The 14,795-nt window shown below is 37.7% G+C and overlaps 1 protein-coding gene across 5 annotated transcripts in view; it reads right to left on the reverse strand.

The window, feature by feature from the left end:
- Window positions 1-14,795, reverse strand: part of LOC139961695 (E3 ubiquitin-protein ligase PDZRN3-like) — a 139,594-nt gene that overhangs the window by 8,355 nt on the left and 116,444 nt on the right. For all 5 annotated transcript variants that reach the window (XM_071961098.1, XM_071961103.1, XM_071961099.1 and 2 more), the window contains one exon: window positions 4,153-4,266. In XM_071961098.1, the coding sequence (XP_071817199.1) occupies window positions 4,153-4,266 (114 nt within the window). The remainder of the gene's footprint in view (window positions 1-4,152; window positions 4,267-14,795) is intronic.

The raw sequence follows: 14,795 nt of genomic DNA on the forward strand, positions 1-14,795 counted from the left end.
TCTCTCCTTCAATCACCACCCTAATCTTGTCCCGAAACCAAATTTTCCAATTGATGAGAATAATCTAATAACTAATGCATAATAATTTCAAAGTCATTCTTCTACTCCCCCTACCACCTCCCAGACCACCTCCTTCAACCCCCCCCCCACACACACATATGCATTACTCCATAATCTTAGCAAGAATATAAATACAAATGCTTGGGCAATTTTGATAATTTTGGAGCAAAAGATGTTTATATGATGTGCTTTAGGATTCACTTCAATGCATGGATATTATTTACTCACATTTTTGGCAAAAACTCAACAAATGTTGAAATTTCATCATGGTTATTGTCAATATTACATCAATGTAGACATTTGGACTTAAAAAGCCACTTCCATGTATGATCATTCTGCATCACTCCCCCCTCCCCGTGCCCCTCCCCCCTCTGTGCCCCGACCCCTGATCACTTAGGTGTATTCATTAGATGTTGATTTGATATGAAATCATACTAAACGAGGTTAATAACAATGTTGATGTTCATTCCATTTTGAACTAAAGAGATCAAGTTTGCCCCGTTTCTATTCCATCATTGACTTGTATCCAAAGCAGTGGCACGCAAGCAGGAAATTAGTTTTCAGAGGCCAGTGTCATTCAGTTAATGAGAATATTTTGACGGTAAACATAACCTTTTCCCGCTCAATTCCGTTGAGGGTATATTTGGTGCAAAGAATATCTGTCTTGTACAAGTAAGTGGTCTGTATTAATGCCAGGGTTAATGAAAGTCTGCACTATGTTAGAACAGTGACCTACAGAACCGAGACACAATTATTATTGGTTCACCTAACAATGAGGATGGCCTGTCAAACTTTTTTCACCCCTATTATTAACTTTCCCAACAACCCCCTGCCACCGCCCCCATCCCCCCACCCCCAACAAAAAATTACACCCATATATATTAAATAATCCAAAAGACACTTACAAGCTATTTTCAAATATTTATCACAGAACAAACACAAAGTATTTTCTCCCTAATACTGGTGTGTTTGATTGTCGACTCCATCTAGTTGACTCTACCAAATCTGTTTATTATCATCAGAGGAATTCAAGAGAGTAAATAATTGACATAATAATTGAAGCATTGACGAATTCCTAATCAAGAGCCAAGCAGACCTTAAATTGTTGGCAGAAAATCTTTAAAATGAAACTTGAATCACTAATCCTGTTACGATGAGTGAGGTTCTTTCTTTTTCTTTCCTTTTTTTCACATTCTAGTAATTGCCATTTTATTGACAGCTGAAGCCACATCAGCAAGGTGATCAATTAACTATGGAAGATCAAAATGTCACTGTGGACCAATTTTTTCTTTTTTAATTTTTGATGTATCCTCATACGTGATAAATCATCAAGGTGTATGCATGAGCAATTATTCCTGCTTTCAATTGAATTACACCTTCCTTCCATGATGGGTCTTGCTCTGCCACTTATTCTTGGAGAGTGTTAGACGTCGCGACGTTTGTCGCGACGGTACAAAACTATAGGAGTCACAAGCAAATTGACACAGAGACTGGAAGTTAGTCATTTCAGTCACGGGTGTGAGTTTCCAAACGAAAAAGAGAGAGAAAAAAAAAGAAGAAATGTCCTATATAATTTAGTAGCCTCTACGAGATGAAACAACTAAGGACTTGATACGACTCCTTATAGATTGCCCTAAATAGTCTACAAAGATTCTACAAGAGCATTTACATTTAGTGCACCATTTTTAACATTTATGGTCAGGTCATCATGTAAGTACCTAGGGGTGTTAAGAGCCAGGTCGGCCCCCCGGTCCCACTGGACCCCCTTCTACATTCATGTGCATATCAAGAATTTCTGATTGAAATACACAGGGACTCCCTAACTGGACGCCCCACCCTGGCCCACACTCTTGTCGGGCCTGTCTACGTGTAACTTGTACATTTATGAATAATCATTCTAACATAAGTCATATCCGAACGACAAGACTGAAATATTAAATCTCAGCAATTCTCGTAAGCGGCACCTCGCATAAATTGTGACAATTCACAAACCAAATGAAACAGGATATAATATTGCCACTGGCATTAAAATAAACATATAGAATCCTTTTTTTCTTTGTGGTCATGATGGCCAAATTTCAGAAGTTCAAACAGTGGATAAAGATAAGGGGAAGAAGCAAGGATTGAGCTAGTCAGATATTGTTGTACTGATGATATCTAATCAATGTTAACTACAGAAATTTAACTTCACAGGGTAAATCTGAAGATTGATTACCGATGCATACTATTAGCTCCCTTGGAGACGTGAAGCCAATTCCACGTGGAAGGAATGAGTGACGTCAAAGATCCTTTACTAACTCAATTCTCTTATTTTGTTTCCGTTTTCATACTTTCATTGTGAAGTACTGATTGTAACAACAAATTCAGCTCGTTTCAAAAAGGTCAAATGATTTGAGCAACAAACTTTACAATGTATATGACTCTTCCCACTATACCAAAGAATTTAAAAAAGATTTGGATCTACCAAACTTCACTTAGACATCCAACAGCTAGTGACTTTCATCTATTTTCTTAAAGACTAGAACATTCAAGTCTTCAATCTGGTATATCAAGGAACATTTAAACCATGTTATCCTCTTCCAACTGGAACATAAACTAGGGATGCTATTTATAAGTAGCATTGCTATGACATCAATGATAACAGTCCGGTTTGCTTCTTCTCATAACTGTTTGTCTGATAACTATATGTCTGGTAACTATATGTCTGATAACTGTATGTCTGATAACTATGTCTGATAACTATATGTCTGATAACTATATGTCTGATAACTGTTTCACTGATTACCGTATGTCTGATAACTGTATCAGTAAAGGAAACGGCAGGACAGACAAATGATGTTGATTATTGTTTCAACTCCTAATCTTCATTATAATGCTTAATTTTTGACTGGTTTCTCTTCGACGTATATATATACCAACTTCAAGCATACTGAAATCAAATATTTACATCTGATCCCCAACATCCTGGCAATCTAACAAACCTAAAGATTCGCTTTGATATCGAACTAAGACACACCCACTCCTTAAAGAGTTTCTCATTTATTTAAATGAATATATTTTTGAGAGTAACAAATCACTCAACTGATTTTTTCAACACTTGTAAATGAGTGTGTGTATATAGTAGTTTTCCAAATTTTGAGCTGTTTCAATTGCTATATGAGATTTTACCATCTAATAATCTCACAAATTCACCAAAATATCAAGGAAAAGGATGCTTCCAATCATTACTACACACTGATGGTCCCCATTATTATTGTTAATACCCCATCCGTGTAGATACAGTGTTTACCTAGCTCTCAATTTGTTCCTCATTACCTCTATGCATTTCATGTGTTGTCCTGTATAGGTATGTGCAGCATGTTCGTATGCGTCTCTACCTGAGCTGAAACCATCCATCATCTACCCTGAATGAAATCAATCATTCAAACATGAAATATGGAAATGACTTACCAAGATGATTTATTTGATGTCATATCCACAAAGGCCTTCATGTAATAGCAAGGTTAGCATCTCTGATACAATTTTACTCTAAAAAAAGACGGGGAGGGGGGGGGGGAATGAGAACAGCCAGGATACAAAGCTCTATATATACAAGTCCTGCTTCAGAATTTGAGACAAGAATTGGATGTGAATAGTAAATGATACTTTGGAGAGAAGAGTCTGTTGACTTTGTTGAAATGGATACAAGTATATCATCACACTGCCTTCCACATGGATCTATCATGTTTTTTTTTCTTTTCTTTATGTATTTCTTGTTTGGTCCTTCACAAGAAGACTCTTTGGTGCTTACATCAGGTTTCCTGTGTTTAATACCAAACTTTATTTTTGTAGTAAAAAGAAATAAGAGATTGCACAGTGTTTTGTGGGAGGGCGGGGGGGGGGGGAGGAGGGGAAGAATCCATATGTGGACTATGACTCCCTCTTTACAGTAATGATACCTTAATGACAATACAGGACTAGGAATAGCTTTCTTCAGGTCTTTTCCTTAGATTTCCATCGACATGTTACTCCCGAGTGTATTAGCCATCGAGAAACCTGCTTGGTTCTCTCTCTCTCTCTGCCTCTCTGCGAGAGATTGTGTGGCATGCATACCTGATAGTGATGGAAGGCAGTATACTGCATGGCCTCTTGATGTGTTTGTTCTAACATATCCATCTGTAGTTCGTCTAGGAGTGCGTTTCCCCGTTCCAGCAGGCAGTCGTCCAGCTGCATGAGAAGAGGAGAGAGAGGACAAGATATTCATTGCGTTGTTGCATCCTATCACATGATAATTGTGAGACTAATCACTAGGACAGTGATGAATTATGAAGGGGTCCACTCAACCCAAAATGGTTGCATATTGCTTTACAAAATACTCTAGTAGCCCTAAAGGGGTAAAATCTTTTGAAAATCCAAGTTCAATGAACCATTTTAAAACATGCGTAATTTGAGCATGTAGATATGTAGGGGACGATAAACATGAAAAGATATTAACGTAATTACTGGACCGACTCACACAGATGCTGGATGGAGCCTTAACGAATTGTCTTCACGAACAAGACAATTTACTTCACAAAACACATAGTTCAACTGAAAGCTGGCTTTCTTCAGCTTTCTGCCAGAGACTAAGTTAGCATAAATATTATTTATCTATTTGCCATCTTGAGTCAAGTCAGTTAAACATACTGTTCTTCTGTATTCATCACATGACAGCCCTGTGTTTACAAAGCAAATGGTACTTTTTAAGGAAATACAAGTCACCCAAAACTCCAAACAACTTTAAAGGCATTGAAGACTCACCCCAAACCGCATGCGGCCATCTGAAAAAGTTAATTTTCTGTTGCTTGCAAGTGGCGTTTTGCTTGTGTCACTACAAAATGCAGACAGTAATGAAACCTGATACCTTGTTATCTTAAGCTGGACCTGAGATGTCCATCGCTGTATCGTTTATAGACTGTGCTGTGGGTATTGACTGCAGCTGTATGTACTGACTGTACACTAGTGTCTAATTACCAATGGTAGCAAGCTGTGTGTGTATTTTCTGGGATCGATGGTGGTGTCTAACACTTCTGTTACACCTCATTCGAAACCAGGTCAGATTACCGGCATTAGACGTTTCTTTTTGCGCGAGTCTTCACACCCTTTAATAATGCACTCTCAAGCCCTGTCACCATATTAATGGTGACTGTTATCCTGTGGTCATGGCGGTGGTACATGCAGTGATGTATCCAAAGTTCCTTTGAAAATGGTTGCTGTTAAGAATGTTGATCATCCTGAGCTGGCTTTTATATAATTTACAAGGTACTGTGCAGTTTTAAACCGACCTTGTCCCTTTCAACCATTGTGAAATGCGGGATAATTGTAACAAGAATTGCAGTGGAGCAATACAAGAACTGTATTAATAATGTAAATATACAGTATGAACAATACATACTTTAAAATAAACCAAAGCATGGGACTGATGGTTGTCCATCGTATTCGATGATGACAGCTAATCTATTGATCTGTAACTACACAACCAAGGTGCATATAACAACAAACCTGTTCTAAGTGCACTAGAACATGCTTACAAGTCACTCTATTCTCCCTGTCTGTCCTTGAAGTACATTCAAATTGTGGAGATGAAATTCACCTGTGTGTGTCCAATAAAGCAAGCGGTTTCTAATTCCTTCCCTGCAGTTGGAAAAAGCCTTTCTTTTCAGGCAGTTCACAACTTCACACTTTCCTTCCCTTTCATAGTAGGCCTATATAACTGTCTCATAGAAAATGAATTTCTAACCGCTTTTACTACTTGTTTCATCTCCCCCCCCCCCTCTTTCGTCACAAAAAACATGGAAATTTTTTTATATTCTGAGAGGGAAAAAAAAAAGGAAATTTTTCGTCAATGACTGTCTTTGAGCAAACCATCCTTATAATCTAAGTTTCCATGCACAACAACATATCTGGCCTGGAGTCCTTTTGGCCAATTGAATCACTGAAATTAAAAAGACATTTCCCTCTGTTCGCCAATTATCCGAGAGGTATCCTCCTCGAAACAAAACCCATAATTTTTGCTTTATTTCTTTGGACAAGTTGCCGATAATTTGCCTTCTAGGTGATATGCAAATTTTAATCGAAACTTGCGGAAGAAGAAGGAAATTCTTTGAGGGTTTCTGGCGCCAGTCTGCTGTCGTGTCTATCTTTTTTCTCCACAAAAAATGTAAGTGTTGGTGTTGAAGTTGCCACTTTGATGACAGAAAACAAGCGAGATTGAAAAGAAATGATTCCTGACAAACAACTGTGAAGGCAAACGGTAATGGAGATGAACTGAAAATTAAATCTTGGCTCCAGATACCCCCCCCCCCCCCTCCTCCTACTGCTTGCAACTTCACACGATTTGGGATGAGTGAGTCTTTCTTCCACACGACTGGATTTCGAGCAAAATTTGTGCGGTTATCTTTGAATGTTCCTAATCGTTATTCTTCAGTTTTCCAAGGAAAAATTAATTAAATGAAGTCTATATAATATGATTAACGTGTGCACTCTCCACGGTTGATAGATGACAACATACTCGTGTGCGGTAATAAAATTTATACAGTGTCAGATAGGTCATTAAATTTGAGTCGACCAAACATACCAGTTGACTAGTACACAAATCAGCTGAGGAATTGATTGCAAATTAAGTAACACTTCTAGGAATAGTCCTCGACTAAAAGTTAATATTAATCACCGACTATAAATAAACTTGATTGGATTCTCAGCGTATCATCACCCTACAACTGATTAGTATCAATTAGCATATTATAAAATTATCATATTGCATGGGCAATTTCAAACTTCAGTTGTGTGTCCAGGGCGAGGGGATGTGTGGTAGTATCCTTACCCCCCCCCCTTCTTCAACATCACACACAAAAATAATCAAAAGTAGTTAACAAGCACAACATTGCATGATAGACACAATTTACGATGTAAATTATACTTCAGGAAGCATTTGACGTTTGATATTTTAAATTTATTTTTTTAACCACCCCGGGCCATCAAATCCTGGAAAATTGCTCTGAAATTGTTGACTTTTTTTTATTGTTCAATACAAAAGGATCCAATATACATGCCTTGTCCATTACCTTCTCTTGCGTAGTTAATGAAAATAATGATTGAATACAGTAATTCGCAAGAGTCTGAACTGTGATTTTTCAAAGAGTTGGAAATGGAAAGATTAATTGCTTGCTATGTTCAATTGGTTTATAGTTTGGGCAATAGCAAGCTCACTTTGAGTAGTACATCTCATTCAATAGGTCTGTCTGGTGAGAGTTGGCAATACTGTAATGGATTTGCATTATAAGCCATAAATAGTCAAGTTTAAGGCTAATTATCCAATCATCGACCTGGCAGATCTAGCCTTTCTGATCTATCATCCTACCATTTTCCGACAGATTCTGATGAAATATCAGTACATCTTCAAAGACTTGCCGAAATAAATTCAAATACCTCGACGTAAGAAGTTACATAAACTGTTTGGTAATCGTCTAAGAATACGTTGACAGACTACCTGGACCCATATGTGTCACTTGAAACCATTGGCTCAACTGGAGGCTTCTCGGGTTTCCATCAGGTAATCCCTCAAGCAGGATTATGATGTCACATATTTCGAGGCCAGCTTTTGGGCAGCACATCTCTCATTGACGAGTGTTTTTGAATCACTTTTCCCCCAGTTTTGCCCAAATCAATCTATCTGTCTACCCTACCTATCTATCTATGCTATCAGGACAAAATATGGTAGAAAATTGACATACCGGCTGGCTAATATCCCCCCCCCCCCCTCCGCCTTCCTTCTTGCTTCTATCCAGGTTCACTGTGTCAATGATGTTTACTACCCATTTGAAACAGTGACAATTTGTGCCATGATTCTGACTTTAAGATCCCATGTTCCATATTGTGCAATATATGAGTATGCAAGCAGCTGATTGGTCGAAATGAAGCTCTAGAAGATACCACTTCTTCTCAACCTCGCAAAACCTAAGTTTCTCAACCAGTTCTCCTCTTTTCTTACTTTAGGTCTTATCAACAACTTCCAGACAACAGAACCAAATGGCAGATCATAGCAAGTGATGACATCTCATACTGTACACACTAAAAGGTATTCTTGATGTGACTCAACTTAAATGATGATAGTACCATGACTCAATTACACAAATTCTCCAGAGTTCTATAAACCTAATAACGTTGTGCAACACGAAAGCATGAAAACGCAAGCAGCTGACAGCAGTTTTCTTCTCCGTGTCGACTCGTTCCCTTCCCCCCCCCCACCCCCTTTTTATTCTAAGGTAACTTTCCACTTTTAGGGACTATAGAGAAGAAACAGGGTAGTAGATCATAGTAACTGATCACATCCCAGATCTTCTATATAGATCTATGGAAATATCCAACCAAAAAGTTAACCTTGATTGTGACTCAACTTGAAGAGACAAACTAGAATGACTCAATTATTTATAGATGATATACTCCAGAGTTTTACAATCATTAATGTCCTCATGTATTTAAAAGAAAGCCAGATTAATGAGACCCAACATGATGGACCTGTTTTTCATCCTCTGCGGACGTTTCTAGTCCCCGTACAACTTCGGAAGAGAGAGAAAATGAGATGAAGAATAGACAGACACCAAGCAGCTCAGGGATATTAAATGTTTGACTAATGTCAAGAGTATGAACGGGCCATGCCCATCTGTGATTAATTTGCTGATAATTTGCATTAGCTCAATGCATGCTTTAATACAGGAGTGCCTCTTACAATACCTCTTACGCAGAATAAACATTCAAGCACTAGAAATTCTTTCTGATAAATATTAAAGGCTATGATTAGGGATATGAAGTTTATTATAAAGCATTATATTTTTCTCAGAGCATTACATTTTTCTCAGAGCGCTGCTGATAATTAAGTCAGGGATGAAGTAAAACGTCTTTACATAACTCCTTGAGTTTCATTTTCCCACTTTATTTACTTTTTTCTTTTTCAGATTAACCAAAAATTAGGGGAAAAAAGGAGAAAAAAAGAGCATCTTCTTCTGCATCTTGCAAGAGATATATATGTATATAGATGGCATAGCTGGTGATATTCTGGAATACCAGCCTGGGTCCTCAGGTCTACTGCTTAACTAAATGCATGATTTTATGCAAAGCCACTCACTGCTTTACCCACGGGGTGAAAAATATGGAAAGAAATCAATGAATTCCAAACGGAAAAATCAGGAATAAACTAAGAGAAGGATGAGGAGGAGGATGAGGAGGAGAGCAGTGGCAGTTCATGTTTGCTAACGTGGTGTCATTCACCTCAAATTACAAAGCTGGTAGTATGATCGACAGCTAGCTGGTAATCCCAGCAGAGAAAGTTATAAGTCACTAGTATAAAGTCTGTGAAATTAAAGATGTCTTTCTCTAACTTAGGTCTGTAGGATATATTTATTATCAACTCACTACATAGAGAAACCCTATGAATAATCCATGAGATAAGTGATACCTGGTTTCCACAGATATCGTAGAAGCGGGCAGGATTAGATATATGGTACAAAATGGATTTCGAAAACCTTGGATATGATTTCTGATTACGATCATTAATACGTTTTGATGACTATCATGTTGTTTTGAGATGGTGACCGGTTTGTACCACCTAAGACAAGAAGGACGCCAGAACCAGCTCAGGTGAAAGGGATTATTTTAAATGGGGTATTACTTAACTTACTTTTTGTTTTAATAGCTAGTTTAGGCTGGATGTAAACTATCGTTCCACTGACAAAAAGTCAAAGACATAATAAAAGTACCTTGGTGAACTTCGCATTCTCAAATCCAATCGTGTCAAATTTGAAGTGTTGATATGGCGGTTAACATTTTGCTTTTGAAACAATTCATAATTGACAAGTGTTGTTTTTCTCATAATGAAGAGGAGAATATTATAATGGTGCCACCCTCATCACCGGGTAAATAAATAACTGAAGTTATATTGGCCATGCAGTGTGCACTCTTTGTGTTGTTACTGGCATATTGAAAGCAAGGCTATAAATCAGTCACTTCAGCAATTCATGTACTATAATATGTATGTAGACACAAATCTAAAACAAACTTTTTTTGTAGGTGTTACAAAATTAGGAGAAGAATTACCCGTGGTGTGGTTTGTTCTATGTTTGGCCAGGTTGACAGAACATTTTGTTATCACTGAATAGAAACAAATGAAAACGTTCAGACTCTCCCTCGTTGTAATGATTGAAACCCAAGAGAGAGCAGAACCACTCAGAGTTTAGGGACGTTTTGAAATTCTGTCTGCGTCTCCGTGACGATGACCAATAGACGACGTCCAAACTCGCCAATAACCTTCACAAAGGGAGACAGTATTGAGTAAGCTTTCGGTCGTTAGCTACGGTCATTAACTCTCGACGAGATCCATACAGATGGGGATAAAAATGGCAAACGGAGTAAGAACTGAGGTCAGAACGATCACCCCTTCAGCAGAATGTTCCCCCCTTCCGATGAAAGTTGTTAAAGATGATTTCTTGTGTTGCAAGCACGATTACGCTCCTTCCTGAGAGATGTCCGATAGTTAATCCTAGAAGCCTTAGGGAAGAGCTGTACATGTCACACATCAAGAAGTACATTCAACTGATTCTCAACAAACTTTCCATTCACATTCCTTCCTTTCTGCTTAGGTCTCAGGAGCTGACATACGGATTGAATTTTTAATACAAAATTTTCCAAAACGGGTGAGAATTCAACACACAGAATAGGCAAGATGAGGCTGGATTTTCTGCAAATGACCAGTGCAATGGTTGAGGGTATATAGAAAACGGTGGTGGCATTAGAAGCAACGAAACCTAATATTTGGGAGGTCATGAAGTTGAGCCCTGGCCGGCTCAAGTGAAACAGAATTAAAGCAGGAGAAATCCACTGGTTTTCCATCTGAAATTGCCTTCCAAAATGTTTCTATTTATTTATTTTTAAGAAATAATATCAAAAACTGTCACTTGGATAGCCACCCCAGATCACACATCAGTAATATTAAATCCCCCCCCCCCCCCCATTCAGCTACTCCTTCTTGAACATATAGCTGCTTAGTGCTAAGTGTCGTTAATTACATGCCTTCCAGACGACATATGTACTGTAAGTGAGAGAATTCCTATGAAGATGATTTTAATACCTCTAAGCTGTCATATTTACTGCATACATAAAGTACACCACCTTACAAACTTCATAAATTTTCGCAATTAAACATTCTTGACCATTTCTGTCGGACTACAGTATAAGCATCTTAACTACAATCAAATGTGTTTATTCAAAGGTCTATCAATGTTTTAACTGATACAAAAATTTTCTACACCAGCACATTGGGGAGGGGGCATGGGAAGGGGACAGGGGGAGGGAGAGTGGAATGGGTCATGTGTCACAGGAGATGGGTATAAGAGGGGAAAACAGACAGGATGAACAAACACTGTTGGACCAATACCTCTTTCAATGCCTGCAGAATCAAGTTTGTTCTAATCTCACATGAACCATGCATATAGGTTACTGAATACAGATCTACCCCAAATCTTCACAAATCTTAGCAGCTTCAATTAAATCAGAAAAACCAACAAGCTGCATCCATGGCCTATAAAGACAGACTATCATCAACGATAGAGAAGAAAACAGGTACTTGAACTGACATATATGGAAACTAATTGTCTGGAAGATGCCCTTAATCCCCCCCAAGAATGGCTTAAATTCTTAATAGTGAACTCACAACATGCAGTTTCATCACATTGTGGGATTTCTTTAAAACCTCAAATGCCAACAATGATTAAGTTATGGGACTTATGGCATACCCTCAACATAGTTTTAAAAGTGCACTATCTAGGCAAAGTGGTTTCCTTGAATATGGACTCATTCATTCCTAAAGGTAAAATCATTTCAGCAGTGTATTTTTTTCTCATCTCCTGAGAACATGATAAATGAATTAAAGGAGAACCAATGAGAGCTTAATTGGGGCATTGCTAAGGATGTAAATAGATTAAGACATGCTGCGTATACACTGCATTCTGTCTCTCTGAGTTGTGTATATATGTGAGGGCTTAACAACGAATGAGGGATAAAGGGTAATTATATAATAGCAGAATGGGGAAATAAATCCTCAAATCCTACCAGGAATTTAACTAATTGTTGGGTGAACAAAACAAACTGTTGAACCAGCTCTGCAAACTGCATTACTGAAAGCAAACTGATATTGTACTATGTCTGTGTGCTAACCTATATCGTACAGCAAACACATTCATGTACAGTTTGTTTACATTGAGATTAGGCGGAGTGTATAGCCTAGTGGTTAACGCAGGCGTCTCCCAGTCATGAGATCCCCGGTTCGATTCCCCGCCGACAGCAAGGTGTGTCGTCTGGCAAGGGTGTTGTTCAATAACAACTTCCCGACATGGACGTTAAATGGATGTGTGCCGAGAGATTGGCTTCGGTCAGCTTGCAAGTCTACAAGCCTCCATGGCTTCTTTCGCGAGTTCCTGCTTGCGGGAAGATCACATATACATACATACATACATACATTAACAAAGTCACTAATATCAGTTACATCTTCTAGAATATCTACATTTCTTTTAGTATGTCCCAATTGGTGGTATCCACACCTTGGGCAGAATTTCAGAACACTGCATTTCAAAAAAAAAATGTTTTCACTCCAAAAGTTCTCACACAAACAAACTGTTTCGCTTTACTATAAATATACATACATTAATGCCCACACAATTAACAGAGATATACCTAGCTGTTAATGAAGGAAACCAATTAACCTGATCTAATGACAGCTATTACTTCCTCTCTCGAATTTTGGGGAACAATTTCAAACTTTAAATCTCTCTTGTCTCTCCATGAACCAATTACCAGAAATGTTAATTCAAATCCGATATGCTACAGAAATCAACTTAATTTCCAGGTCTAGCTCTTATCTGACTGAGATGATTTAATGTTATGATTATATTGAATGACTTATAAATTGAATCAAAAGAGATATCTCACCTCATCTGTCAATTTTCAAGCAGTGAATCAACTCTACTAACAAAGTAGACTCAGCTTATGGAGGAAATCAATTTTCCAGAAGCTTTTATCAAAATTAAACTTTAAAAAAGAAAAATACTTTTTTCGGCATGATCCCTTTAGGGTAAATGTGATTCAGCGTAACAGTATGAGATTTCAATCGTTTTTCTACGACTCTTCGAGAAAAAAATTTCTTCTTCTTCTTCTTCTTCTTTTTTTGCTCTTTGCTTTTTCATTTCATTACGAAGAGGAAGATTAATACAGATAGCTGCTCCTGCCACATATGTTGGAATATCTAGCTCAGATAAACGTGAGTCACCCAGGTTCTCCAGCATTTTTTCTAGAAATTTTTTGTTGTAAATGAGAACGTGTTTAATACTTTCTTGATTGCCGGCAAAAGATCAAGTTACATAATTACACGAGGGGGAAAAAGAAAACTACATGACCAAGGTTTTGCATCCCGCTCTGCGGATCTATCTAAGTCAATGAAATCTAGTCACCGGAGGGGGGGGATCGTTAAATGCGAGCTTTTGCTTCACAACCATAGCAGAGCTGGAAACAGGATTTATCAATGATCATCACAGGTAAAAGATTTAAAAAGCATTTTATCCCACGGCGCTCGCGGGGATAGATAGATCACAGGGGAAATGTAGTGTGGTAAGTAATTTTGCTAAAAGATCCATTAAGATAACACTTTGCCTTAAAAGCATAAGAATAAGTGTGTGCGTGGGTACCTTATAATGCCAAACCGACGGCGACGACGTTACATTGTCAATAAAAGCCCTGGGCTACCATATATACAAGTTAAACTAAAGGACCTGTGGATTACGACAAATAGGTTGATGGAACTATACGGCTGCGGATTATCGGTTGCTAAATCTACATATAGTAGCTCTAAATTATTCTTTCTTTCTCGAGTCGAACCTGGTGGTGGCTCCATCATCTTTGATCTCTGTAACTAGTGAATTAATGACGACGAAGGTAACGGAAAAATTCAACTGTGTGTCAAAAACAACTGGAATTATATTTCCAACAAAGTACACTGGTGTATAAACTAACCTTGTTACTTGAGATAATAATATGGAAAGGAAAGCTGTTGTTGTTACATGTTAAAATACAATGGTCTTCCCAAACATGAATAAGGAAAGCTGTTGCTGCTTTATTTTAAGTACAATGGTCTTCCCCAACATGAATACTTTTCTACTTTACCTTGTTACTACAGACAATATATCAAATGTTGGAATACTCCAAACTTTTTGTTACATATGATTTTCGTTGCTCGTCATTACAATAATTTTTCTCGCAGGAATCAATGCATGGAAACCCAACGACTTGTCGTATTTATTGGAGATATTTTGCGACAATAATGTTATTTATAAATTTTGTCTACATATAAATCTATCCCTCTTTCAAGTTCAAACCATATTGCCAGAAGATTAAACAGTGAATTGTGAAGTGAATTGTTCTCAACACTATAATATACAGCACTTAAAACACACCTCCTCCCCTTTTGGTTTCTCCAAACCCTTGATTGGTCACTCCTTTGCCTTTAAAACTGCTGAAGGTTAAATACTGGGTTTAATATCAAGTATATTAATTTTACCCAAACACAGACTCAATTTTAATTATACAACACAGTTAATTTACAATCTCCTTCATTTCTGAAGGCCTTGTATGTAAATCATAAAATCCACACATTTATTCAGGAATCCTTGTTTCAC

This window comes from Apostichopus japonicus, chromosome 20 (genome assembly GCF_037975245.1).
Source record: "Apostichopus japonicus isolate 1M-3 chromosome 20, ASM3797524v1, whole genome shotgun sequence".
In the NCBI taxonomy this organism is placed as follows: Eukaryota; Metazoa; Echinodermata; class Holothuroidea; order Aspidochirotida; family Stichopodidae; genus Apostichopus; species Apostichopus japonicus.